A 26,691-nucleotide genomic window follows, 5' to 3' on the forward strand; every position below is an offset into this window, starting at 1 on the left:
ATCAGCAAGACCTAGGCGCTGAGGTTTTACCCACAGCGCCACCCGCGTCCCGTACATCTCATATATATTTCACTTATTCTCTATACAATTCCTCCAAAGAATAAGGGGGAACCGAATGTAAAATATATAAATATATATGTAAGATCCATACAATTTTGTGCAATATTTTTATTTTGTTCATGTTGGAATCCACTTTTACCCTGTGTGTTTTTTTGTGTGTGTGGTTTTTTGTTGTTGTTTTTTTGCCTCTGGCTCCACCTACCACCCAAATGCAGCCCCCAGAAAGTTGGCAAGGTATGAATCTGGCTATAGGTCTAAAAGAGGCTCACTAACACCTCTTTAGCATATAATGTATTTTTATGTGAAGTATGTATCCCTTCCACTTGTCAACATGATGTTTTATTTTGGGAGATGGGTGAGAAATAGACACTGTCTATTTCAAATAACAGGAAGCAAGTAACAGCTACCTACATGATGCTGAATGTGGTCTTAAAACAAAGTAATGTCAGTAGTTGCAAGGTATACCCAAATCAAAATTAATGACGTATTCCTCCCATCAATGCTGTCAACCTGGCCAAGACTTTTGCTCCCAAATCCTTTCCAACCATGGATATTTGGCTGTAATCTTCTTCAAGACATATTCTTCTGTTTCATGCAGCTTTCATTCAAAGAACTGGCCAGATTCACACCTGCTAGCTCCAGTAATGTTGCAGTCTCTAAGGTTGCCTCCCAGTCAATTTACTGAGCCCTGGTCTTGGGTTTTAGTCCTAAGCATATTTACATGGAAATAGGTCCAACTCAAGTAGAGCTGTTGCTTGCTTAAACTGCAGAGTCTACAATCATGTTCTTTCCAGGTATGCTAGCTTTACAAACTATACTTTCTGTCTTCTGCCTGCCACTGCCAGTTTCTACCTACTGTCATGTATAGACTAGTAATTTCTCTCAATCCCTGTGGGCAAGATTCCATATTTGCCTCTAGAACAGCATCTAACACTGCATGTCTACTCAATGAATCAGTGGGAACTATAATCCTATATACACTCACCTGGAAGTACAGTCATACCTCGAGTTGAATGTGCTTCAGGTTGAGCGCTTTCGGGTTGCGCTCTGCAACAACCCGGAAGTAACGGAGTGTGTTACTTCCGGGTTTCGCTGCTCGTGCATGCGCAGACGCTCAAAATGACGTCACACGCATGCGCAGAAACGGCGGAACGCGACCCGCACAGACGCATTTTACGTTCCGTTCAGGATGCGAAGGGGGCTCCGGAACAGATCCTGTTCGCATCCCGAGGTACCACTGTAAGTCCTACTAAACTCAATGGGGCTTTCTTCTGAATGTTGTTGTTGTTGTAGTTTAGTCGTTTAGTCGTGTCCGACTCTTCGTGACCCCATGGACCAGAGCATGCCAGGCACTCCTGTCTTCTTCTGAATAGAAATAAGATAAGCTGCAGCCCTATACACACTAACCTAAGTTTAAAAGGTAAGAACTATTTTTTTAAAAATGTGGCAAGTGATCTCCCCCACCCCCTTGGGCTTCAATGGGCCTCCTACTGGCAGGGGGGGAAATGGTGTGTTCACTTATGTACAATATTTTGGTACGTAAACTTCAGTAAGCACACAGCACTATCACCACCACCATCATCATCACACCTTTTCTCCAAGGAGCTTAGAGCAGCATTTCGATTTCAAGATGCATTTGTCCCTAGACTTTGTCTACAACAGATGTGTTGGAAGTTGTGAATAATGTGTACGCAAGCCCGGCACCCTCAAACACCAACTTCCCAAGCATGAATACAAAAGGCTGGTTACAAATCATAAGTGTTCTTTAGTTAGAAAAAAAATCTTATTTAAATGTTCATCAATACAAATTGTGTTTGGTGCTTCACAAAAACACGCCTTGGGCACACGTCAGTGCACTTGACTCCTTACAAAACACTTGCAGTTTCTTTTAACTTTAGATGCCTGCATTATCACAATATGCACAGTCAAGTCTCAGGTGACTATGGCAGACTCCAGTAAGTTGCAGTTACTTTGTTGTGTCCTTCCTAAACACACTATTTTTTTTGCTGAAGCCACAGAGGTTTGGTTCAGATTCTCATTCCTGCACTTCTGTGAAATGACCCATACATGTTCTTGCATTACAGTTCACTTTTGAAAGTCTTTCACGGCCTTCAAAGTATCAAACTACCTAATGTGTAGTTTCAGCTTTGGGAACAGCTACTTAGCAGAATGAAGGGTTTTTTTAAAGTTGTTAAACAATCCTTCCTGCGCATTCTGTGAAAAGATGTTGCTGTAACAGGTACACATGATACTTTTTCTTCAGGGCACTGTGGCGAGGTAGTGGGACACCTTGGTTCAAAAGCTACCTCTTAGTAGGAGAAGGTTCTTGTGGCCTCACCCAGCATCCAGGTGCTGCAAACAGAAAGGAATTCATCATTAATTGTTTTGTTTTAAAATGCAGAAGCTGCTAGATATGCATAAAGTATCTATGCAGGAAGTGCTAGATTTAAAACAAATATTTACAAATATATTTTGGAAAGTGGTCTGTCCATTTGTTCTCTATGGGTTTGGCCATTAAGGATGGGCGATACCTGGTTTTCAACATTGTGATATATCAGCAGCTAAATACTGTGATATACTGGTATGTCTGGAATGTATCTCAGCTGCTTCTTCCTCCCCACCATAGTCGAGGAACAAGCAGCCAAGATACATTTTCCAGCCCTACCGCTCAGCCAGCCCCAAAACAGCAAACCCCACTTAGTACACCAGATCTGGAATGTTCAGGATGCTGGCATGGGGATGGTTCCAAGGGGAAGGTTTGAGTATATGGGGTTTCATGTATATGTGGAAGCCTTGGAAGTGAACTGTCATGTAAGATGTGATCGTACTGTATCTCCATATATCAATAATATTTCCTGGTTATAATTTTTTTTTAAATGACAATTTTTTTCTTATTCCCCTTAAAGATGACCATGGGGGCGGGGATTAACCAAGCCATTGAATTCTCCCTTGATAAGAATTTATCTGTCCATGATTGTTTTATGGTTTTTAATTCATTCAATTTCAGTCATAGAATTGTAGAGTTGTAAAGATGACCTAAGGGTCATCTAGTTCAACCTCCTGCAATGCAGAAATCTCAACACATTGTCCCTTATCCAATTAGAGAAATTTCCCCTATTTGTAAGGGAGACAGAAAATATATAAGATATAATGCTATGCAATATCTCCTTTGAAGAGTGAGTTATCAGATGGAAAACAGTTTGCACATACGGGGCTGTCTTTCAAAGACAAACCCCACCATGATCACACCTGTTTTCAAGGAGACTAGCAAATATGTAAAACCCAACTCAAAGCACAATTTCCTTTGAAAATAAGATATTGGCATGAAATTTGACCTGTGTGTTCTGGATAAAGATGTGTTCTGGATTTCAAATTTGTGTTCCGGATTTCAAATTTAAACCCATCTTCAGCTCTAGATTCAGTTTCAAGAGGGCCAGGAGTCAGGTCTCTAAAATAATGTTTTATTAGTAACTATCAGCTTCATCCCCAGTGTTGATCAGGAAAATTGTAAGAAACAAAATAATAATAATCCGCAGTTTTGAAACCAGTTTTGAAAAGTTCAGTCCACCATTTTGATTCAAAATGGTGTCTAATTGAACCCAAACACAGAAGAAAACTGTTCCTTCATCTCAAGAACCATCATGCAAAATTTGGTTATGATATCGTAAGAGGTGTCCAAATGCAGAGCGAACAGACAAACAACGTTCCAAAATATATAGCAGATAAATAAATCATCAATTATACTTACACTGAGGTTTTCCAGGGCTAGTGTTGCTAACACTGCTTTCAAAGGAAGAGTGAAAGTTGTGTATGGTCTCCTGTAAAATTTTTCTTTCTCGGCCCTGTAGAAAACCATAGTTAGAGCAAGAACCAAATGCATAGTCCATGTTTAAATCTATCAATGCAATCATTACTAAGAGAAACTTCAGCTTAGTTCTTTAGGAACGCATGCCAAGAAAGGCGTTCATGTTTGCTGGTAATGGTGTCAATGAAATAACCTTGTTTGCTCCAGTCTGCTTCTGGCACAAGGTACTCTGGTTTGGGACTGTACAACTTTGTGACCCAGCAAGCTAAACACAGCCCACTGGTTATATATTATACTGTGATGCATCTGCTACCCTCTATAGTAACATTTTGGCAGAATTTTAAAGCATTCATACTCATCCATGCACTTGATGGCTGAAAGATGCTGTTTTAGACGACCTTGAATAATTTACCTGCAGGGATAATTACCGTATTTTTTGCTCTATAAGACTCACTTTTTCCCTCCTAAAAAGTAAGGAGAAATGTGTGTGTGTCTTATGGAGTGAATGCAGGCTGCACAGCTATCACAGAAGCCAGAACAGAACTTATAGAGCGAAAAATACGGTAATTGCTTTCAAATGTTTACTATTGCTTTGGTGTTTGCTGCCCGGTTCTCCTTTGGGAGGAAAAATCTAAACAACAGCAGTCTTGTTCTGCAGTGGCAGATTCATGTTAATAGGGCAAACTGTTGACCTGGAGAGAACACTTTCCATACACTTTGTTGCCCAGCAGGAACTGAGAGTAACGACTGGGTGGCAAGGACTTCTGTAACTGGCCCTGCCCACATAGTAATGAGCCTTGAAACATTGCAGAAGCTTCAAATCTGGATTTCCAATAGGCCAAACTAACCCTAGTAATATGCAAATTGTTGGCAATGAAGGCTGGAGTCAGAAGAACTGTAAAGTCCCTGAGCCAGCCCACTAGGGCAAAACTCTTTGGCGTTAAAGAAAAGGAGCTGTGCAGTCCTGAAGCCAACATCCTATTCTCTGAGCACTCTCTATCAGATGTTGAAAAATCAAATTCTTAAAAGCAGAGAAAAACAACACTTTGAAAGTAAAATATATTCTGAAATACCTTTCCTGCATTCAGCTCAGAAATAGCTGCCAGAATTTGTTGTCGAGAACCATCAGTTTTAATTCCCAGTTCCTTCAAATCACCATCCGTGAGGGTGAGGAAAGCCTCCATATCCACCTGCGAAACAGAAATCCGTAAATGCATTTTCTCTCTTCTAATTTATGAAGGAGACGCTGAGCTAAGAGGCAGAGAGAGCATTTTACACTCTCCCCTCCATTTTGGCTCCAGCAAGACCTAAGTCCCCTTAACAGTCTGAGGAACTGCTGCTACTAATTTTAGCACTGTGTGAAGTGTTAGTCTGAAGACCTTGCAAAATAGCAAAGGAATCTCTGGATCAAAACTTGTCTCTGCTATTCATTACATAGGTGGCTTCATGGAAGTCATTCTCGGCCTCAGCCGGAGTTAATAACCCTGTTACAGAGATATTATAAGGGTCATGGATAATGTATGTGAAATACTTTAAACACCCTAAAGCACTATATCACTATTATTATCTACACTAGTGGCCAAAATTGTGGAAACCATTTTTTATTTTTAGTAACACCATAAAATTATACATCAATGGAAAGATAATTTAATGAAGAATGTAATGCAACATGGTTGGAGGATGGATGGCGGCAAACAGATTGAGATTGAATCCTGACAAGACAGAAGTACTGTTTCTGGGGGACAGGAGGCGGGCAGGTGTGGAGGATTCCCTGGTCCTGAATGGGGTAACCGTGCCCCTGAAGGACCAGGTGCGCAGCCTGGGAGTCATTTTGGACTCACAGCTGTCCATGGAGGCACAGGTTAAATCCGTGTCCAGGGCAGCTGTGTACCAGCTCCATCTGGTACGTAGGCTGAGACTGACCGCGGACTGCCTCGCCAGAGTGGTGCATGCTCTGGTTATCTCCCGCTTGGACTACTGCAATGCGCTCTACGTGGGGCTACCTTTGAAGGTGACCTGGAAACTACAACTAATCCAGAATGCAGCAGCCAGACTGGTGACTGGGAACGGCCGCCGAGACCATATAACACCGGTCTTGAAAGACCTACATTGGCTCCCAGTACGTTTCCGAGCACAATTCAAAGTGTTGGTGCTGACCTTTAAAGCCCTAAACGGCCTCGGTCCAGTATACCTGAAGGAGCGTCTCCACCTCCATCGTTCTACCCGGACACTGAGGTCCAGCAGCGAGGGCCTTCTGGCGGTTCCCTCACTGCGAGAAGCCAAGTTACAGGGAACCAGGCAGAGGGCCTTCTCGGTAGTGGCGCCCTCCCTGTGGAACGCCCTCCCACCAGATGTCAAAGAGAACAACAACTACCAGACTTTTAGAAGACATCTGAAAGCAGCCCTGTTTAGGGAAGCTTTTAATGTTTGATGTATCACAGTATTTTAATATTCTTTTGGAAGCCGCCCAGAGTGGCTGGGGAAGCCCAGCCAGATGGGCGGGGTATAAATAATAAATTATTATTATTATTATTATTATTATTATTATTATTATTATTATTATAACAAAGTTGGTTCAATTATCTGTATTCTATCAAAAGTTATAGCCAAATAACCAGAAAAAGAAAGCACAACTTGTTTAGGTTGATATATGCAGTAGCTTTCCTACAATGTAGCCAATGAGCATGAGTGTTTAGAGAGCCAATCAGGTGTTATGAGCTGTCAAACCTTGGAACTACATCTGGTCTGACTCAATATAAGGCAGCTTTCTAAGTCGCTACAGTCAATACGTTTCTGCCATTTGTATCGAGACACTTAAAAACTAGGAACATACATCAAAAAGTTATATTGACTGAATGTTTAAACGCCATTGCATGTCTGTGGCTCACTGAAATAGTTAGAGAACAGGTTCTACTTTTGACTAGCTTTCAAGATTTGCATGAAAAGATATCACAACTGTAGCAGCGGGCAAAATAGCAAAACACAACTGTATTTCTAAGTAATTCTAAAAGGTTTACACAGCAGTGGAATATGCTTAAATGAACACTAAATTGTTATTCTATCTGAGCTCAAAGGCAGAAAGCAACTTATGCCCAAAGCTTTTGCACTTTCATATTGGGGGCACTGACCCATAATATATATATTATGTTTTCCTCCTTTATGTTCATGAAATATCACTTCCAGTCAATAGAAATCACTCAAGCAAATGGGTGTAATTCTTTATGTAAGTTTTGAAAAGCCACTTCCCTTTGCTATGTGGTGAAAATGGAGCGTTACCAAAGACAGCTGGACCAGAAATACTGGGTAGTTTGCTTTTGCTGTTGAAGCTGTGGAATCTGGAGACTGCCAATGATATTATTGTCCTTTACCTCTCAGGAGGCCTAGTTGTCCAATCACAAAAATAATAGCAGATTTGAATTCCTCACACCGAAAAAACATATTTTAAAGCTACCTTACTGAAGAAATTTGCAAAAATTAAGTTTCACTCCCTAAAATGACAAGCCCTAATCAATGAAACTAAGAGAAGAGCCTGAATAATCCTGGTTTCATGCGGTCATGATGTAATTTTTGTTCTTATACCAAATTTGAGTGTGATTCCATTTTGAGAATCTCTTCTAAGCTGCCTTAAAAGCTTCTCTGGGCTATAAGGAAGATATAAGTATTCTTAACAAATAAATATTCAAAAATACAGCCTTGCATTCTTGGTGACTGCTCTGTGTTCCCTTTTAAGAACACTGTTTCTGAAAAGCCAGATAATAAAAATCTGAGATCATAATTCTGTAAATAAATTTCCTTATTGACCTCCATGGCCTAATGATTCTTCATGATTTGAAAGTTTCAGCCATTCGCACAGAAAGCATTAAGGAAAAGAACAAATAAAAAGTTGATACAAAACTTTACCTCCTGCTCTTCAAAAATAGGCTGATACTTCTCCAGTGAGAGTTTTTTAAGGATGCCTGTGAGTTCATCTTTAAATAAAAAAAGGAAATAATTTTAATCATTTTGACAAAGGGCAGAGAATACATATCTTTATCGATATTTCAAACTAATCATGCAGATGCAAAGATCATATCAAGTAGTCTGAACAGCGATTTGTCCCTGAACTTTTCCTGTAACCCTGAAAATATTCAGCCATGCAAAACCTTCTATGCAATGCAGAGCATAATGGGTCTTGTGATTGTTCTTTCTCATACATACACATAAACAGAGTATTTATAGAAGAAAGGCCAGTCTGAAGATTTTAGTTTACCCCTGAAATTACTGGGGCCTGCTCCAAGTACTAACACTTTTGGGAAAGGCAGTAGGGTGTCACGGCTGAGAGCCGGGGAGGGTGATCTTTCCCCAAGTCTGTAGCAGCACTGCCCCAGTTCTTTCAGAGCTAAACTAGGCTTCCTGAGAGGTAAAGTGAAATATACTCAGAGTCGAGAGTGGATTTCATGCTCTTTATTCAGCTCACAGTGGTGAGGAGGAATGGAATGTCTGCTTTATATACATTATTTACACAATGTCTGCTTTATATACATTATTTACACAATGGGCCCCACGTGATTGGCTAATTCCGGGATTCTCCTGTAGGCCAATCAGGTTGCGGATTCATTTCCACCTAGAGCTGGATTGGGTGGCTCCTGTGGACCAATCAGACTGCTGCATTCTGGATCCTATTGTTCTAGGACCAAGCAGACTGCTGCATTCTGAATCCTATTCTTCTAGGACCAATCAGACTGCTGCATTTTGGATCCTATTCAACTCAGTACATAACAAAGGATAGACGAGTAGGAGATAACCACACAGCAATTACTGCATAGCTGTCTTCCCCTCTGCCTTCCTTTTGCTGGATGGGAAAGTCCTACCTACTTACTTCAGGATGTGCATGTTTGAAAGCAAACCAGTATTTTAAAAAAACGGCTCCTATATACTGAAAGGGACGCGGGTGGCGCTGTGGGTTAAACCACAGAGTCTAGGACTTGCCAATCAGAAGGTTGGCGGTTCGAATCCCCACGACAGGGTGAGCTCCCGTTGCTCGGTCCCTGCTCCTGCCAACCTAGCAGTTCGAAAGCACGTCAAAGTGCAAGTAGATAAATAGGTACTGCTCCAGCGGGAAGGTAAATGGCGTTTCCATGTGCTGCTCTGGTTCGCCAGAAGCGGCTTAGTCATGCCACATGACCCAGAAGCTATACGCCAGCTCCCTCGGCCAATAAAGCGAGAAGAGCGCCGCAACCCCAGAGTCGGTCACGACTGGACCTAATGGTCAGGGGTCCTTTTACCTTTACCTATATACTGAAAACTTGCACGTTTCTGTGACAACCCTTCTGCTGCAGCAGTTCCTTGCCCCATACGTGCTGGTTTCTATTTGCAGAGTGTTTTCAACACAGGAGGACATCCAAATGCACAATTCACATTCTAAGTACTGTAGTACAGTCCAGGGAGATCCTGCTGATGGTGTAGCTGGGGACTGCTTACCTTCATCTGTCAAAGTTCCACTGCTGGAGCCACCGCTACTTTTCCCTTGCCTGTGAGAAGAGGAGAGAGAGGACTCTGCACTTTGAACCTTGGGGGATGCAGATGGTGATGGTGACGGCGTAAGAGTTGGGGATGTGCTTTTAGAAGTAGACGAATTTTCAGATGGAGGCTTTTTGTTCACATCCAACTTCTGTTTTTGTTAACAATGAACAGAAGAATAAATAATCATGTGGTTAATAATAATAATAATAATAATAATAATAATAATAATTCATTACTTATACCCTCTCCATTTAGCCGGGTCCCCCCAGTCACTCTGGGTGGCTTCTAACAGAATATTAAAAACACAATAAAACATCAGTGGTAGGCTTTGGTAGCAGGAATGTTCCTCTGTTTTATTTTAATGTTCACATGAAGTACAAGGACTTTAGCACATGTTTACTTGGGTATTTTTATCTCCTTACATAAGCAGACTCCGTGGTAATTAAAATGTTCCTCCTGACAAAAATATATTTGGCAATTGGCCTTACCGACGGCGTATTGGGGTGATTCACACGGTTGGAATATGAAGACATCTGGTTATAACCTTTCACAGAAAAAGCTGTGTGTGCTTTAAAGCAGAGGTTGTGTTCCACAACATGCATGTATGTTGTCTTGCAAGCATCTTGCCACTTCCCTCTAATGACCCACACAGTTTTCCTTCTAGACTAGTGCCAGAAACACCCATATAAATTACTCTAAGGGTCTCAAGGAGTTGGCCAAATTGAATTCAGTGAATCCAATGCATTTACGAATGGAAAACACACCATTTCTAACATTGGAAAGCTTTTGACCTGTCTAAACTTTTTACCAGTAAATCAGCTGCCTGAGAGGGTAGCTCTAGATCTATACTTGACCCTGAAATAACAGTGGATTTCCCATGTTGAGATACCCCCTTCTTCTAGTAATATCTAAGCACTATGCCCTTTTATGACATCATCACATCATGAATTTCCCTACTTCCACTCCAGATCATTGCTTACTGCTGTTGGCTAAGGCTTAGAATAGGCTAACTGAAATCAATGGGGCTTAAAATTAATCATGACTAACCTGTCCTATTAATTTCAAAGGGTCTACTCTAAACACAATTTAATCTGGATCCAACAAAAGTGGCTAAATGTGCCTAAATGTTATCTGGAGGGGTGTTCAGTTGGGCCAAATTCAGAATGGTGCTTCAGTTTGCAGTATAAGCCTCAGAACATGCTTGCTACTCTTGCCTGAGAAATTCATCTCCATGGTGGGACTTGTATCCTTTTTCTGCTGGGCATGAAGTAGTCTCAAAGACAAATAGCCCATAGGGGGGAAAACGCAACATGCTGTCCCCATTCTTCTGCAGCTTCTTGTAGCCACTTTGGGTAAAATAAGCTAATAATAATAATACTAATTTATTATTTATAGCCCGCCGATCTGGCTGGGTTTCCCCAGCCACTCTGGGTGGCTTCCAACAAAATATTAAAATACAATAGTCTGTAAAACATTAAAAGTTTCCCTAAACAGGGCTGCCTTCAGATGTCTTCTAAAAGTCTGGTAGTTGTTTTTCTCTTTGACATCTGGTGGGAGGGCGTTCCACAGGGCGGGTGCCACTACCGAGAAGGCCCTCTGCCTGGTTCCCTGTAACTTGGCTTCTCGCAGCGAGGGAACCGCCAGAAGGCCCTCGGCGCTGGACATCAGTGTCCAGGGAGAATGATGGGGGTGGAGACGCTCCTTCAGGTATCCTTCACATTTAGTTTGACTCTTAGTAACTGGATAACTGGCAGCCCTTCCAAGGGTGTTCCACTGGTTGTGTTGATGAACCCAGGTCACAATCCAGCTGATATCGCTGAGTTCACGATCCTGGATTACATCCTTAGTTTGCATCCTGATGTAACTGTTGGCATAATCAATTTGCTTAAAATGCTAAAACTCAAATGTTATTTGTTCCTTCTTCCCTATATTCATTTTGAGGACATTATCACAAATAGATATTAGCTTTGTGTCTACAGGCCAAAGGACTTCAGTAATCGTAGCAATATACATATATGCCGTGTGACTGAGACGGGAAGTCTGCAAATCAAGCATGCTTCACTACTTCAGCTCTAAGCTACGAGAAATTTAAAAGACCCAAAAACCTTTAAAATGTGTCCATTGCCAATGGTCTGTGCACTTTCCATGTCAGGAGGGCAGGGTGAAGGAGCTGGGCCTATTGGCACTTGCTGTTGGCTTGGTTTATGTTCAGGAATACCAGCAGCTTTCTTCCTCTGAGCAGCAATTTGAGACAAAACACTATCGGCACTGCCACCTAACGAAAACACAAACCCCAATCTTACATAAGTCAAGAATGTAATAGCAATTTTATTATTCTAGACGGAGAACAATCTCATTTCAACATTTTCAAGCAACATTAAAAGCATCTGTTTACAAAGGAAGTGTCATTAAAAAGAAGAAGAGGTTTTCTCTCTATACTGTATTTGTTCCAGTCTGTCGTCACGCTGATGATGAACTGTGCAATGTGAAGGAAGCATAGGAGACAGGCAGGCAGTGAGGTCAGTGAGTGGCAGGGTGATGCAAGCAAGAAGGGCTTCCTGTGAAATGACAAGCAATGTGGGGGGGCAGAGGAGGCAGTGGTGGAGCAGAGCAGGAATGGAAGATTAGGCTGAGAGCCAATGACTGGTCAGTCAGTGAATGGGGATTTGAACCCCAGTCTTCTAAGTCCAACACTCTAGCCACAACACCACACTAGCTTGTTAACAATATATCAGAAAAGACACATCATGTTATTGCGAGGACAATAACCTTCTAAGTCATCAATGTTGAGAACAGAGGCCTTGTTGAATTTGAAAAGACTTGCTTCTGAGTAAGCGTGGTTAGGATTTCACTGTTAGTCTGAGACCGTTCATAATGTGTACTGAATAAAATACCATGTAAAAGTTATTCACCCTTTACGCTTCTGTGCAACGATCGCCTCTCAAAGTCATCCTAGGGCATTCAACAGTTTAAAGCAGTGCTTTTTTATTTTTACTATTGCCATCTGGCTAGCTCCTGTAAACAGCCCGACAGCTTGTTTCATAAAGCTAATGAGAATCTATTGATGTCATCACATTTGCGTGATTCTGTGCTTGGGATTTGAAAAGAATGCAGACATGCAGAGCTTTGGAGACGTGAGATTAGGCAATAGAAGAGGGACCTGCAAAAGAAGATGAGAATGTATTCCTACTAGGTGGTTCGGGGTATCCAGCCAGTCAACCACCAATACTTTCCTTCATCAGGCCATTCCATCCTTTCCACTAATAGTCAACATGTGCATGCTCTGAGCATGCTCAGTCTTCACTGGGGTATTTAGGGAGTGTTTGTTTGTTTGTTTATAAAATGTACTTTTGCAAATCTTGCTGTTACCCCTATCCTGTTTCTCAGCGACTCTGTTTTGGCTACAATCCTGTTAGCACTAAGAACCTTAGTTTGCTAAAGAGTGATCAAATCTGAGCTCTTAAAAAAACAACAACCAGAAAATAAATATCAAATTACTTTGAGGATGAGAAGGACAGAGGCACTGGGGCTAATAAGAGCCTGATACATGTAATTTTTGAAATGCTGTGTTCACGTTAACTGAATAACTTTATTCAACAAGCATGGTGGTATGTACAGCACATTCACAGTTCTATCACTACTCCCTGATTAGCTACCCTCCTTTAGTTTTCTTGCACAATTTCTGACCAAGTTCAGACCTTGAAGGCATGTTCGACAGTTAGGGCTCACAGACAGCATTCTAGTAATAGCATCATCACCCATCAATAGCTCGACAGCTGTGAAAAGGATGCCACCACAGCTTTTCTTGTTCTGACCCTTCCTCGGCCCAGATCCCATCATCCACCTTCCTCACCCTCCTACCTGTTGAAGCAAACGGCGCTTATGTTTTACATCACAGAAGATGGGAGAGCTTTGGGCAAAAGCGATCAGGAATGAAGAAGGTGGAAAAAGTTGCTGCAGTGTAATGATCTAGGAAGCCTCACTACTCATAATGTTCCCTTGCTACCTGATATCTTCCACACCCTTCCGCAATTATATCTGAGACTTCTCAGGTTTCCTTGGTCTTCAAGTCCTGCCTGAGCAGAATGACGTTGCCAAGCTGTTTTGGTTGGGAAGTGTGTGTGTGTGCACCTTTAAACAGGCACAAAGCTGGCAAGTAAAGCTTTGTCTAACATGTGCATGGAAAAGTTTTACAAGCACGACTTTCAGCAGGTGAGGTTCTGGGGAAAGCTTTACCAGCCGGCCTTCTACTTATTCTGAAGTTCTTAAATACAAAGAAACTCTACCATGTCCAGTACCAAGGGCCTTCTGGCGATTCCCTCACTGTGAGAAGCCAAATTACAGGGAACCAGGCAGAGGGCCTTCTCAGTAGTGGCGCCTTCCCTGTGGAACGCCCTCCCACCAGATGTCAAAGAGAACAACAACTACCAGACTTTTAGAAGACATCTGAAGGCAGCCCTGTTTAGGGAAGCTTTTAATGTTTGATGTATTACAGTATTTTAATATTTTTTTGGAAGCCGCCCAGAGTGGCTGGGGAAGCCCAGCCAGATGGGCGGGGTATAAATAATAAATTATTAGTAGTAGTAGTACTTATCCACCTAGATAATGATGGGTCTGTTTATGGGCATGACGAAACAAGTGCACAATAATTTCATGTTCATTTACAGGCTTTGAACAAAAACTTGTCGGGCAAAGAGATAAGAATCAAATATATAATATAAGCACCTGATTTATTATGCATTTCTCCACCATGTCTGCTTACTCCGGCTATGCTGTTAGATCCACCAGAAGAGTGGGGGGAATGGTTGAAGTTGCTCGAGGTGGAGGGAGTAGGAGGTCTTCTTGCAAAGGCTGATAGTTTAATGGGTCTCGTTCCTCTACTTAAGGACGCCTAGAAAAAGAAATGAGATGCAGCTTTAACTAAAGCGGTTCACTAATATCTGAAAAATAGAATTACCCACTCTATGTCACTTCCATGTACATTCGGGCAAGCCTAAATCCCTACATTTAATTAAGCAGAAGAAAAGCATTTTGTTTTTAAAAATCTCAAGCGCACTACAAAACATCAACAGGCCCTCTGGTTTAAAGGAGAACAAAACAATGTGTTTGAACAACTCTTTATGATTAAATGAAACCAGGTAAGGTATTATTTTACTTCTCTTCCTTTGTCGGAACTTCCGCCGCCATTATTGTCAGGACTGGTCGCTCGGTGTGGAAGGCCAAGCCTTGTCTGCTCTCTGCTACCATCCTTGCTTGGTTGCGTCCTGTCAGAATTCCACAGCTCAAAACTTGATGGGGGCAAGAAAGGTGGAATGACAGCTTTCAGTTTGTCGTTAGGCAGCCTTGTAAATGGAGCCCCACTTCTTAGCTAAGCCGGAGGTGTGGGGTGGAGGAATAAAGAAAGCAGGGATTTTTTTAAATAGCAAGAAAAATAAGGCAATCACAAAGAAGGCAATTCTGTGTACTTTTGTTTACAACAAAAATAGAGAGAAATAAACTTTAAATCAAGCATTTACATCCAATAAATTAGAATTTAGGCTGCAATCCCGTACACAACATTCCATTTACCTGGAAGTAAATTCCACTGAATTCAATGGAACTGACTTCTGAGCAGGCAGGCATAGGATTGCATTCTTAGCTATATATGCTGTTCATAAACATAGGTATTAATCAACTTCAGTAGACCCAGCAACATAAACACCGAACCAATGAAACTGAACACCATTTTATCACTTTTACCAATCCTTTAAGGTGGCAGGACCTCCATTTTGGAACTTAATGCCCGTTGAATCAGACAGATGCCTTCATTGTACATTTTTCGGCACCTACTGATTTTTTTTTCCTTCTGGGAAGCCCACTCAGGTGTGTAACTTTAACATGTAATCTTGATACATGGTTTTAATAAGCGTGTCTTTTTCATTACAGATTTCATTTTATATATTCATGTTTATGTGACTTGTCTGTAATGGTTTTTTCTTATTGGTATTTTAAATGACTGTTTTCGACTCTTTATTGCAAACTGCCTAGAGGTCTTTTGCTCTAGTAAGCGGTATATAAAGGTAAAGGTAAAGGGACCCCTGACCATTAGGTCCAGTCGTGGCCAACTCTGGGGTTGCAGCGCTCATCTCGATTTATTGGCCGAGGGAGCCGGCTTACAGCTTCCGGGTCATGTGGCCAGCATGACAAAGCTGCTTCTGGCGAACCAGAGCAGTGCACAGAAACGCCGTTTACCTTCCCGCCAGAGTGGAACCTATTTATCTACTTGTACTTTGACGTGCTTTCGAACTGCTAGGTTGGCAGGAGCAGGGACCGAGCAATGGGAGCTCACCCCGTCGCGGGGATTCAAACTGCCGACCTTCTGATGTACATTTTGTTAAATAAACAAAAATGAAAATACTCAGAGAATACTGATCAGCGCTGTGGCTTCTTTTTGGGGTGAGGTCTATATAGTGTATCTGACAATAAAGTAATTGTTAATAATAGCAGAGAGAAGGACATTCTTGATTCCTTTTGGTTCAAATTTGTTTTAGGGCAAGAGTTGCTAGAAAATACACCAAGAACTTGGTGCACCAGCAATACTCTGACTTACCACTGTTGTCAGCAATTCGTCATCCTTTCCTCCCTTTGTGCTTCCTATACCTGAATAAGGGGAAAAGCCTCACATATAAACAATGCTATTTTGAATCTAATGACTAAACCATGCAAAGTTTAGCATTTCTGAATAAGCCAGCATTTGGAAGTATTTGAACTACAGTATGGTTAGCTGGAAATCAAGAGCTTCTAATCTGCCACTTGTGGATGTGAAAAAGGAGAATGCATCTCTGCTTGTAGTTCATTCACACAGTGAGAAACCATGTTGTCCGTTACAAATTAACTGGGGCAGTGTGATAGCTTAATAGTAAATATACACTTTCAACCCGTGTCTCTCGACACCAAACAAAAAAAATATTTTTAACAGGCTTTCTCAAAAACATCCCTTAAAAAGTTTCCGAAACCTTCCCTTAGTTTTGGACAACTTCACATCTGTTTGAAAAGAATGTTGAATAATCTTTACCATTAGCCTTGCTCTTTGTGGCCCAAGCTGTAATGGCATCGTAATTTACAGCGTTATCACTTGGTAACGTGGCCTTCATTGTGCAATCAAATGGCGATGCTGACTCTTCTGGAAAAGGTACAGCTGGATTGATGGAGAATCCATGATTTAAAGTTTGAGTCAACTTCAGCTTGCGAAATCTATTGGACATCCTGTTCCACCATGACTAGATAATAAAATATAATGATATGGGTGTTTTTTTAAAAGACAAATAATTATGCATAATGATATATTTTAAACACTGATAAATAATGTGCTAAATGACCTGGAATTTATTGGTGTTGATTTTTTTAAAAAAAAATTAAACTCCAAAAGGTCTAGACATATCCACATCCCTTTTTCCTGCTGTGTAAATCTAATGCAAGAGTTTGTTGCAGAGTCCCTTCTTTGGACTAGCGCTCATGAAGAGGAAGAGGAGACTTTCCCTAGGAGCCAAGAACAATGAATAACCACAACATTGTTCAGGAAGCACTTGTGACAGTCATCAGTTCTAGGGTGGTTTCATCTAAAGGTAAAGTTAGAGGGACCCCTGACCATTAGGTCCAGTCATGACTGACTCTGGGGTTGCGGCGCTCATCTCGCTTTATTGGCCGAGGGAGCCGGCGTACAGCTTCCGGGTCATGTGGCCAGCATGACTAAGCCGCTTCTGGCGAACCAGAACAGCACACGGAAATGCCGTTTACCTTCCCACTGGAGTGGTACCTATTTATCGACGTGCTTTTGAACTGCTAGGTTGGCAGGAGCAGGGACTGAGTAACAGAAGCTCACCCCATTGCGGAGATTCGAACCGCCGACCTTCTGATTGCCAAGTCCTAGGCTCTGTGGTATTTAACCCACAGCGCCACCCGCATGTTAACAAATTGTTCAGGATGAGGACTGCAGCTTTATAGGAGCAGGTGGAACCCAACTGGCACTTTGTGAAACCTGATCTTTGGCCACTCTCATGCCACCCTCAGTGGTGCTGCTACCATGTAGCAGAGAGTAGGTCAACAGATTTCTCATCAAACAAATTTCCACAATGGGCAAAAGTAAGGCAGCAGCTAGATTCTCCCAGCTGAAGACAATGCCTTACTGAAATAAACAAAATCTGCATACCCTCAGTCCTCCCTTGTCATCAGGCAACACTGGAATATCTACAGTTTGCTTATTTCTTGAAGAAGTCACAGCTGATTTGTTGTTCTGCTTGCTCTTTTCCTTATCAACTTGCATGCAGGCTGAGGCTAGCAACCGCACGAGTTCCGCATCTGGGGAAAAAAAACCACACACAAGTTTCCTGGAAAGAATTATCTACGCCACAAGTGCATCAGCAAAAAACCAGGCTCTTATCTTATGGGAAGTACTCCACCCAAAAGACTCTCTGTTGTTTTTGCTGCAAGACTCCAAGAAGGATACCCCACTAGAAAAAGAAGTACCTGGATCGTTCAGCAGCATTATCAGGTCAAAGGCTGTATATCCATTTTTGGCACGCAGGTTGACATCAGCTCCTTGATTTAATAAATACTTAACAACTTCTTTATTTCTTCAAAGAAAAAAGAAGGTAAGTTACATATATATATTAGGCTTGGTTAGACAAGGGTACTAGAAAGGTCTGAGAATTGCCTGTGTGCCTCTTCCCTCTAATCTCTCCTAAACATTTGCGTGTGTTCTATTAACAACTGTTTCTTGTGCTAAGGCCACCTTATATGGCCCAGCTACTTACCAACTAATCTAGCCCTGATCAGTTTGCAATTCAGCTCAAGAGTTGTCACCAGGATTTTAGGTACTTTTGCAACACACTCAGTATCCAAACATTGCTGTCTCCTGACCAGATTTGTTGTCCTAGTACCTGTACTGTTTGGTTGAGACAAGAACCCTTATCTACACCTGAAGTTTTCCAACAACCGCTCTTGTTAACTTTCTGGCATCACCCACAGATCATTGTGAGTTCCATCTTCTGGAGGTAACAACCCTGGCACTATGTACCTGATTGCTTATACCAGGATAAGAGAGAGAAGAGTGAAGAACTCCTAATATTGGCATAAGTTAGTGACCCTCCGTGATTTCACCCCAATCCATTCCTTTAAAAATATTTATCTCAAAAGTAAGATCAGGGTTTCTAGCAGAAAAGAACAGATTGAGTAAAGAAGACTGAACAGAGTGATGAATTTTTGGTTTTAGGCAATGCACCTTGACATGGCCTAAACCAGAGATGGGACATCTATAGCCCCCAAAATTGTTGGACTCCAATGCCCATCAGGCTCAGGCAGCATGACCAATGGTCAGGAATAATGCAAACTGATAAACGTTGGCTTTGCTAGGGAAAGTGTCTAAAATTAACTGTTGGTTAAATTGATTTGCTCTTATGGGTGACTACCTAAACAGTAATAATATTGTCTCTTCCTAAAACCGTTTTGTCTAAAACTGGTAACATGCTATATTACTAAAACGTTAAGTAAGAGCATTGCTGGTTTTGGGGGGAGAAACTGGTCTGAGGCCCAGTTATTTACCCCACAAGCAGATGCCCCAACACTCTGCTCCCTACATAAGAACGATAGGTTGGGTTAGTAAAAGTTCAAAATGTTAAAAGGGCTGTTCAGTGGAGGCAGACAGAGAGAGAAAATATATCCATTGGGTGGCAGGGATGAGGAAGGGTTGGTTGGTTGGCTGGCTGGCTGGCTGGCTAAGCTTCATTCCCCAAGCCATCACAACCTTACAGTTCCTGCCTACATGCTTTCAAATGTCATAATAATGTTATGTCCACTGCACGGCCATAGATAGGTGGGACAGGAAAAGACCCCCAGTTCTTGGCCCACCTACTCCTAGTCATTTTCAGGGGCTGTAATATTAGACCTAAACATGGGCAGGAAATAAAAAACCAGAACGCAAATACACCTCCTTGGCAGTGGTAACAAGGCTTATCTTACTCCACACTGGGAGGGGGTGAGAGAAGGATATTTACCCATGATATGTGGCCTGCATAAGTGCTGTCCAGCCATGGATAGTATCTTGCTTGTCAATATCCACGTTTCTTGAAACAAGCAGCTGTACAAGAGGCAACTGTCCAGTTACAGCTGCAATCATCAGTGGAGAAGCACCATCATCATTAATTACATTGGCTTGTGCAGGGTCTTCGTCTGTAATCTCTTTAACCAGCTGAAAATTCCCTGTGGAGATGGTTAACATGGTTAACAAAGGAAGAGCTCAGGAAGTTAAAAGGTTTATTTTTTAAGTGCCGAAGGGATTAATTCTAACTGTATGGGTGAGACTGAACTAAGCTGCTTCGTGCACCTGAAAGAAGTCGACTGAGCTACAGCAATATGAGCGGTCATTTGAAATAGCCAAACCTTTGGGCTCTTCCCTACTAGAATGCCTCTAGTTACTACACCCAGGAATACATCAGATGTGATAGAATATTTTTAAGGACCTTACCCATTTTCAAGGCATGGAAGATATCTGGTTGCCTCTTCTGTTTATCTGGGGGTGGGGAGAAAAGTATAAAGTTTATAGAACAACTGCAGTTGATGCTACAACAGCAAATAATGTGATGTGTTTTAAGGACAGTGGTACCTTGGGTTACATATGCTTCAGATTACATACGCTTCAGGTTATAGACTCTGCTAACCCAGAAATAGCTTCAGGTTAAGACAGTGGCGTAGCGTGGGTTGTCAGCACCCGGGGCAAGGCAAGTAATTTCCGCCCCCTAACCCGTGGATTTGCCCCCCCTAACCTGCACCACACGCCTGGCACCCCCCCCCCTCCACAGTGGGTGGCGACCCGGCGGCTCGGATCGGATTCGCACAGCCAGCACTGCAATGAGAGTGAGTGAGCCAGGTAGGGGCAGAGAGCTGCGAGTGCGAGCGCCCCCCCCCCAGATGTTGCGCCCGGTGCGGCCAGCCCCCCCTGCACCCCCCACGCTACGCCACTGGGTTAAGAACTTTGCTTCAGGATGAGAACAGAAATCGTGCTCCGGCGGTGTGGCAGCAGGAGGGGGCCCCATTAGCTAAAGTGGTGCTTCAGGTTAAGAACAGTTTCAGGTTAAGTACGGACCTCCGGAACAAATTAAATACTAAACCCGAGGTACCACTGTAAATCGTTTGACTTCAAAATTTGTGTTTTGATTTATAAATGGTTAAAAAACAACAACCCAAATTAATGAAAAAATACTTGGGATCGTGTCCTGTGATGCTGCTCATCTCTTGAAGCCAGAAGGTTTGTTGAGGTACCATTACCCTCCTCTCGCCCCTGGTCTCTTGGGGCTGTGATTGTTTGCTATGTGAAAAGCTGTTGCGATTTTCATTTGACCCAAAGGAGCACTGGGGTACCATTTCCCAAAACATAAGGTGAAAAGTCACAAGAACAAGAAAATTAATAATGTGCAGCTATCAAATAGTGATAGCTGCGTATTATTGGCATTGCAGCTACAGCAATGGCTTGCCTCTCTCCAAAAGGGTATGGGAGAATGGGATGCTAACGTCCAATACCAAGATGAAGGTCTACCAGATTTGCATGCTGCTTTATGGAAGGAAGTCATAGGCAACGTACACCCGCCAGGAGTGAAACCTCAATGCCTTCCACAAGATTTTAGGCATCCCATGGCAGGACAGAGTCTCAAACAAAGACGCACTCTCCCAAATCCACATTCCCAGCATGTTCACACTCATGCCTCAGTGACTAGTAGCAGCATCAACCCTGCCATCAATCCCTTGCAGACAACCACAGTGCCTGGAGACAGGCATTCGGGTCGTGCATCTATAGCAGTGACTGGTGGAGGAATGATTGCTGGGAGGAGCACAGAGGGAAGAAACGCCATGGCGCATCTGCAGCAGCACAACCAGACGCCTTCATCTGCCCCAGCTGCAACAAAACATGACTCTCCTGCATCGACCTTTACGGCCACAGCAGGCACTGTAACCTTCCAACAGTTTGACCCCATCCACAAAGGCGCACTCCTCACTGTCTCCCCAGAAAGATATTTGTAGCCTTGAACAACAGAACCTTAGGACATGATTCAGCCCTTCACATGCCAGGGGAAATAGCACAGGTATGTTTGTACATTCTGGACTCCATGCTAGGCTATACCAGATCATTCAGTGCACCCTGAGTGTACAAACACCCTCAAGTTGTATGTTGTGAGGCAGGCAGGCGGGGAGGGAGGATCCAGCAGAATGGCATGCTCTGGCCACCGCCATCCAAGTGTTGAGGATCCAGGAGGCCTGAGCACCCATTTTAGCCAGCTCCTTTCTCCTATAATCCTGTCCCCAACCCTACTAAGTACAGAAGGCTTGGGAGGAGCTTTAAGGCTGACTCCAGTCTCAGCTCCCCCACCACTGCAGCCTTGCGTATGGCAGCATCCTATATGCAGCCTGTCCCAGAGCAATTTGTGGGTCTAAGCCAACAAGGACTCACAGGGGTGTGGATGCTCTATGGCAGGGTACAGAGCGACACTCTGAATTTAGTAGCGACGTTCCTTTTCCCAAGGCATAACAAGCCTTACCAGAAACCAGCACAGCAAGCCTGCAGCCCATGTAGAACTTTGGTCCTATACTCCTGAGAGACATCTTTTGTACTAATGAAGCCCGTGAGACGTCAGACTTGCTGGATCAGGGAAAAGACAGGAGAAAAGGAGAGGAAATGCCAGTATTGAAGAAGGCAGAAATTCTGATTGTAGAGATGGAAAGAATGAAAGAGCTAGCTGGAAGAGAAAAAGAAATAAAAGGTTAAAAATATATTGGCTACCAGCACCCTTCTGAAGGAGGGAGGAGAAAAAGATGGAGGGTGGTGCTTATTATTGTATGCTAAGATTTGATTATTTACATCACCGGTCTTTCCCAAACTACTGCCCTCCAGATGTTTTGGGCTCCAACACACACGCACCCCAGCCAGCATGGTTAACTGTAAAGGATGATGAGAGTTAGTGTCTAAACCATCTGCAGAGTGCTAGCTTTGGAAAGGCTGTTCTACATAAATCAGGTTGGTACAGTTTTTCTCCACCTTAAGTCGTTGTCCAGATTCTGCTGTCAGAAACACAAGAAGCTGCACTATAGTGAATGACACACATCTTGTTCAGTATTGTCACACTGGCTAACAGTTGTTGTCCAGGGTTTTGGACAGATGTCTTTTCAAGCCCCACATGGTAATGTCACAGGTTTAACCTGGTGCATTTTGCATGCAAAGCACTGCATCACGGTTGCATCCTTACATCACGGTTTGGATCGAATCATATCTTGTTTACTGCTTATGTACATTCCTACAGATGCAGTCCCAGGACAACTACTCCCTTGGCGTAACACTACTACGCCCTCCGTTAAAGTTCATTCAAGAAATTCTCAAGTTCTTCTGCCATGGAAAAAAGTTGGGTTAAAAAAAAAAAAAAGAGTATGAGGATTTTGAAAAGAGACAGGTTGCTAAAATACAGAAAAGAACAAAAGGGAAATGAAATAAAAGCAAAGACTGGAAGCTGAAAGCAACAATTGAAGTCCATCAGTTATGGACTTAAATAAACTCCATGCCCAAGTCCTCTGATCCAGCAATTCCTTGCAAGTGTGGGAGCTCTGAAGCTCACATGGTGCTTCCCTTTTTCCAGAAGCATCATCATATATTTTAAGGGAGGGGACTCAACTGATCATAAAATGGCCCCCTCCATTATAGTGAGTGACAAAGCCTCCTCATGAATAAGCACTTTGTGTACAAAAACTGCGGTCATTTCTACAAAAGGAAAATAACTATCTAGTTGATTGTACATCATGTAAGCATACTTCAAATGAATGGATTAATCCATCAATCAATAATATTTGCTGGCTCTCCAATCAACAATCTCCTCTGGGCAGTTTGCACAGAATTCCAACAACTAAAATATTAAAGCATCTAAAATATTAAGAATCAATCAAGTCAATTTATTGCCTTAAAAGTAGCATAACAGCATTTAAAAACTGGCAGCAATAATCTGTTCCAAGGGCCGAAACATAGATCTGAAAGTCCAGGGAGAATATAAAGGTATTCAGCTGGTACAAAAAGGTTGACAACCAGAATCTTGTTTGTTTTCTATTAGGAATAACAAATTATGTATCACACAGGAGCACCAGATGGTCCCATAAAGAGAGGCCAAGGTTTCTTCGAGCCTGAGAAACTGGACCGCTAGTATTCCTCTTCATAAACTTTATTATTTGAACTGACTGCTTACCCCTTGTATTACAATGTCTTGACAGCTAAACACCCCTTTCCTGACATTATTAGTGGGCATAATATGGCCATAAGGACAAGACCTAAGAGACTCTTTGCTATCAGCCATCAGTCCTGCCAAGAAAACCATCCTTGTTTTTCCTTTTTTTTGTAGTCAGGGAGTTTCCCAATCAAGAAAATAACTACAGCGAGACCCATAACTGCAAAGCAGCTCATACCTGTTTGAGGTCTAACTGTTGTTAAAGGTGCCAAATAATCCATCATATCTTCATGTTTGAAGTCAACAGATATTTCATATGGTGTTTTATGCAGTGTGTTCAGATGATCGGGATTGGCTCCTTTGTTCATAAGCTGCTGAGCCAAGCTCACTCTTCCACTAACAGCCGCCAACATTAGGGGAGTCCAACCCATAGTTTTCACGGTATAATTACAATCCGCTCCCCAGTCTAACAGAAGATGGACCACTGCCTCATGCCCGTGCTGGACAGCTGCCATAAGGGGGGTGATAGCTGGCAATTCCTCTTTGTTGTTATCCCAGCTAGTACTCAAGTGGTCGTAATTATCAACGTAAGCGCCCGATTCCAGCAACAACTTCACCACACTGACGTGACCACCTCTAGAAGCCATTGTAAGTACGCTAGCTCCCAGTTTGTTCTGTGCATTAAGGTCAGCGCCGTTTTCTAGCAAGATGCGAGCCACAGTCAGATGTCCAAACCTTTGATTGGGGGGAAAAACGAGAGAGAGAAAACGTTATGATACCCAGTAGGATGAAATGGCATTGTTTGGATTTAAGGCACTCTTGCCTTAACAATGCAGAGAAACAGTGTGGTGTCATGGTCAGAGAATGGGATTTGAGCAGATAATTGCTCAGTTCAAATCTCCTTCGGACCTCTTAAGTGAGGCAAACCTCTCGTTATGGTCTGCACTTACAATTTTTTCAGGGGGTTGAACCAGATGACCCTTGTGGTTCCTTCTAACTCTACAATTCTCCGCTTCTCTGATCCTAAACCTCCGCTGCCTTGTGGGACATATTTGGGAAAAGAAAAGGCTAAGCTAAGGTTACCAGATTTTTGTCATTGAATCCGGGGACACTTTTCAACTTCAATGGATTTTGTATGGGGACTGATTTGTAAATCCGGGGACGTCTGGTAACCTTAGGCTAAGTGCTAAACGCTACACAAATCCAGAGCAGAGTCCCTAAGACAGTTGGATGGCGAGTTGTACACCTCCTTCGGGCAAACTCCTGCAGCCACGCTGGTGCCAAACGTACTGCTCTGCTTTTCTTCATCCCTTTGGCATCAGCGAGGCCAAGAGGAGGGTCCTGTTGTCTGGCCCATCCAGGATCTCCATACACATTGCCTAGGCTTGCGCCTCAGGGAGGTCACTTTGGTGCTGTGCACACAGCAGTTTTGATTTCACTTTCGGAGGTGCATTCCGCCGTCTTTCGAGACAGAAGGATGCCGACAACAGGGGTTGGACTAGATGACCCTCGTGCACCTTCCATACAGTTCTCTGATCCTTCTAACCCACACGATGCACCCAAGCAGGAGTGCCATGCAACGTGCAAGGCCCTGGCACCAAAATCTGGGGGTGCCCAGCCCCATCACTGGAGAATTTTGTGGGTGCCCGGACACCCAGGGAGCTGGGACCTATGTTCACAAGGGTCGGGAAACCCGGCCAGCATCTTCCCTCGCATCCCGACGTTGCACATGACCCCGGCCTGGCTTTGCCCTCGCCCCTGACCTGGCCGCCTGCATGAGCGGGCTCCAGCCGCAGTGGTTGCGGCTCTGCACCGAGGCTCCCCTCCGCAGCAGGAAGCCCACCAGCTCCTCGTGGCCGCCGGCCGCCGCGAACTGCAGCCCCGTGTTGCCGGCCTCGTCGGCGCAGTCCACGGGCACCGAGCCCGGCGGCAGGCCCGACGCAGCAGCTCCAGACCCGCCGGGCGCGGCGGCGCAGCTGCCGGGCTCCGCCGCCGCTTCATCGCCGGCCCCGGAGGCCGCCGGCGGGCCCAGCAGCAGCCGCCGGGCGGCCTCGCAGTCGCCTTGGTCGCAGGCGCGGAGCAGCAGCTGGGCGCCGGCCGCCACCCCGCACTCCCCCATCCGCGGCCCTCGCGCTCCGCCGCCGCCGCCGGGCGTCCTCCTCTCTTGGCTCCCCGGCTCCGCTCGTCAGAGGAGGCGGAGGAGCGAGGCAGGGAGGGCGGCCGTCTTCTCCGCACAGTCCGGCCGGGAAGGGAAAGAGGGAGGGACGGCAGGCGAGGCAGGCAGGCAGGGCGGCGGCGGCGCTGGGCTGAGGCCTCCGGGCGAGGACTGGGGCTTCGCTTCGCCACGGGGTGAAGGGAGCCTCGCACAGCCCGACGCCGGTTTTAGTTATTCATTAATTTGGCTTGTTAAGTTTGGCATAGCGCCCGAGCGCCTTCCATCCCCGAGAGGAAGAATAGAACCCTCGTACAGCCAGCGCTATGCTGCCCCTTAAATATATTTATTAAAATTTGTATACCGCCCTTCATCCGGAGATCTCAGGACGGTCCGCTGCAGAAAACAAACAAACGAGAACACAAAATGCAGAATAAAAAAAAAGCAAACCAATAAACACCCCCCTTCTCACAGCCAACACCAGATTGATTGATTGATTGATTATTACATTGGTAAACTCCCTTCATCCTGAGATCCCAGGGTGGCCCTCAACAGAAAGAAATATGAAAGGAGAATGGAAAGTACAGTGGTACCTCGGCTTACATACGCTTCAGGTTACAGAGTCCGTTAACCTAGAAATAGTACCTCAGGTTAAGAACTTTGCTTTAGGGTGAGAACAGAAATCATGCAGGGGCAGCAGGAGGCCCCATTAGCTAAAGTGGTGCTTCAGGTTTAGAACAGTTTCAGGTTTAGAACAGACCTCCAGAACGAATTACAGTGGTACCTCGGGTTACATAGTTTTCACTCAGGTCCACATATGCAAATAAGGGATTGAAAGTGACGTTCAGTGATTGGATAGTTACAGAAAATGGTTACTGTTGTGTTGTAGTGGAGCTCTATATAAGCAGGCTGGCTGAACCCTTCAGTTCAGTTCTGTTCTG

General features: G+C 43.7%; 1 protein-coding gene across 1 annotated transcript; it reads right to left on the reverse strand.

Annotated features, from left to right (window-relative positions):
• Positions 1-1,805: 1,805 nt before the first annotated feature.
• On the reverse strand, positions 1,806-26,241 carry ANKS6 (ankyrin repeat and sterile alpha motif domain containing 6). The gene is made up of 16 exons (XM_028737976.2): positions 25,362-26,241; positions 23,837-24,333; positions 19,869-19,913; positions 19,399-19,603; positions 17,873-17,979; positions 17,556-17,704; positions 16,422-16,626; positions 15,957-16,006; positions 14,523-14,735; positions 14,093-14,258; positions 11,473-11,642; positions 9,326-9,515; positions 7,766-7,833; positions 4,939-5,055; positions 3,809-3,902; positions 1,806-2,412 (listed from the first exon to the last, which is right to left on the reverse strand). The coding sequence occupies exons 1-16, from the start codon at positions 25,715-25,717 to the stop codon at positions 2,363-2,365; spliced, it is 2,682 nt and encodes an 893-aa protein (XP_028593809.2). The 5' UTR covers positions 25,718-26,241; the 3' UTR covers positions 1,806-2,362.
• Between the last annotated feature and the right edge of the window lie 450 nt (positions 26,242-26,691).

The sequence above is a fragment of the Podarcis muralis genome, chromosome 8 (genome assembly GCF_964188315.1).
Source record: "Podarcis muralis chromosome 8, rPodMur119.hap1.1, whole genome shotgun sequence".
In the NCBI taxonomy this organism is placed as follows: domain Eukaryota; kingdom Metazoa; phylum Chordata; class Lepidosauria; order Squamata; family Lacertidae; genus Podarcis; species Podarcis muralis.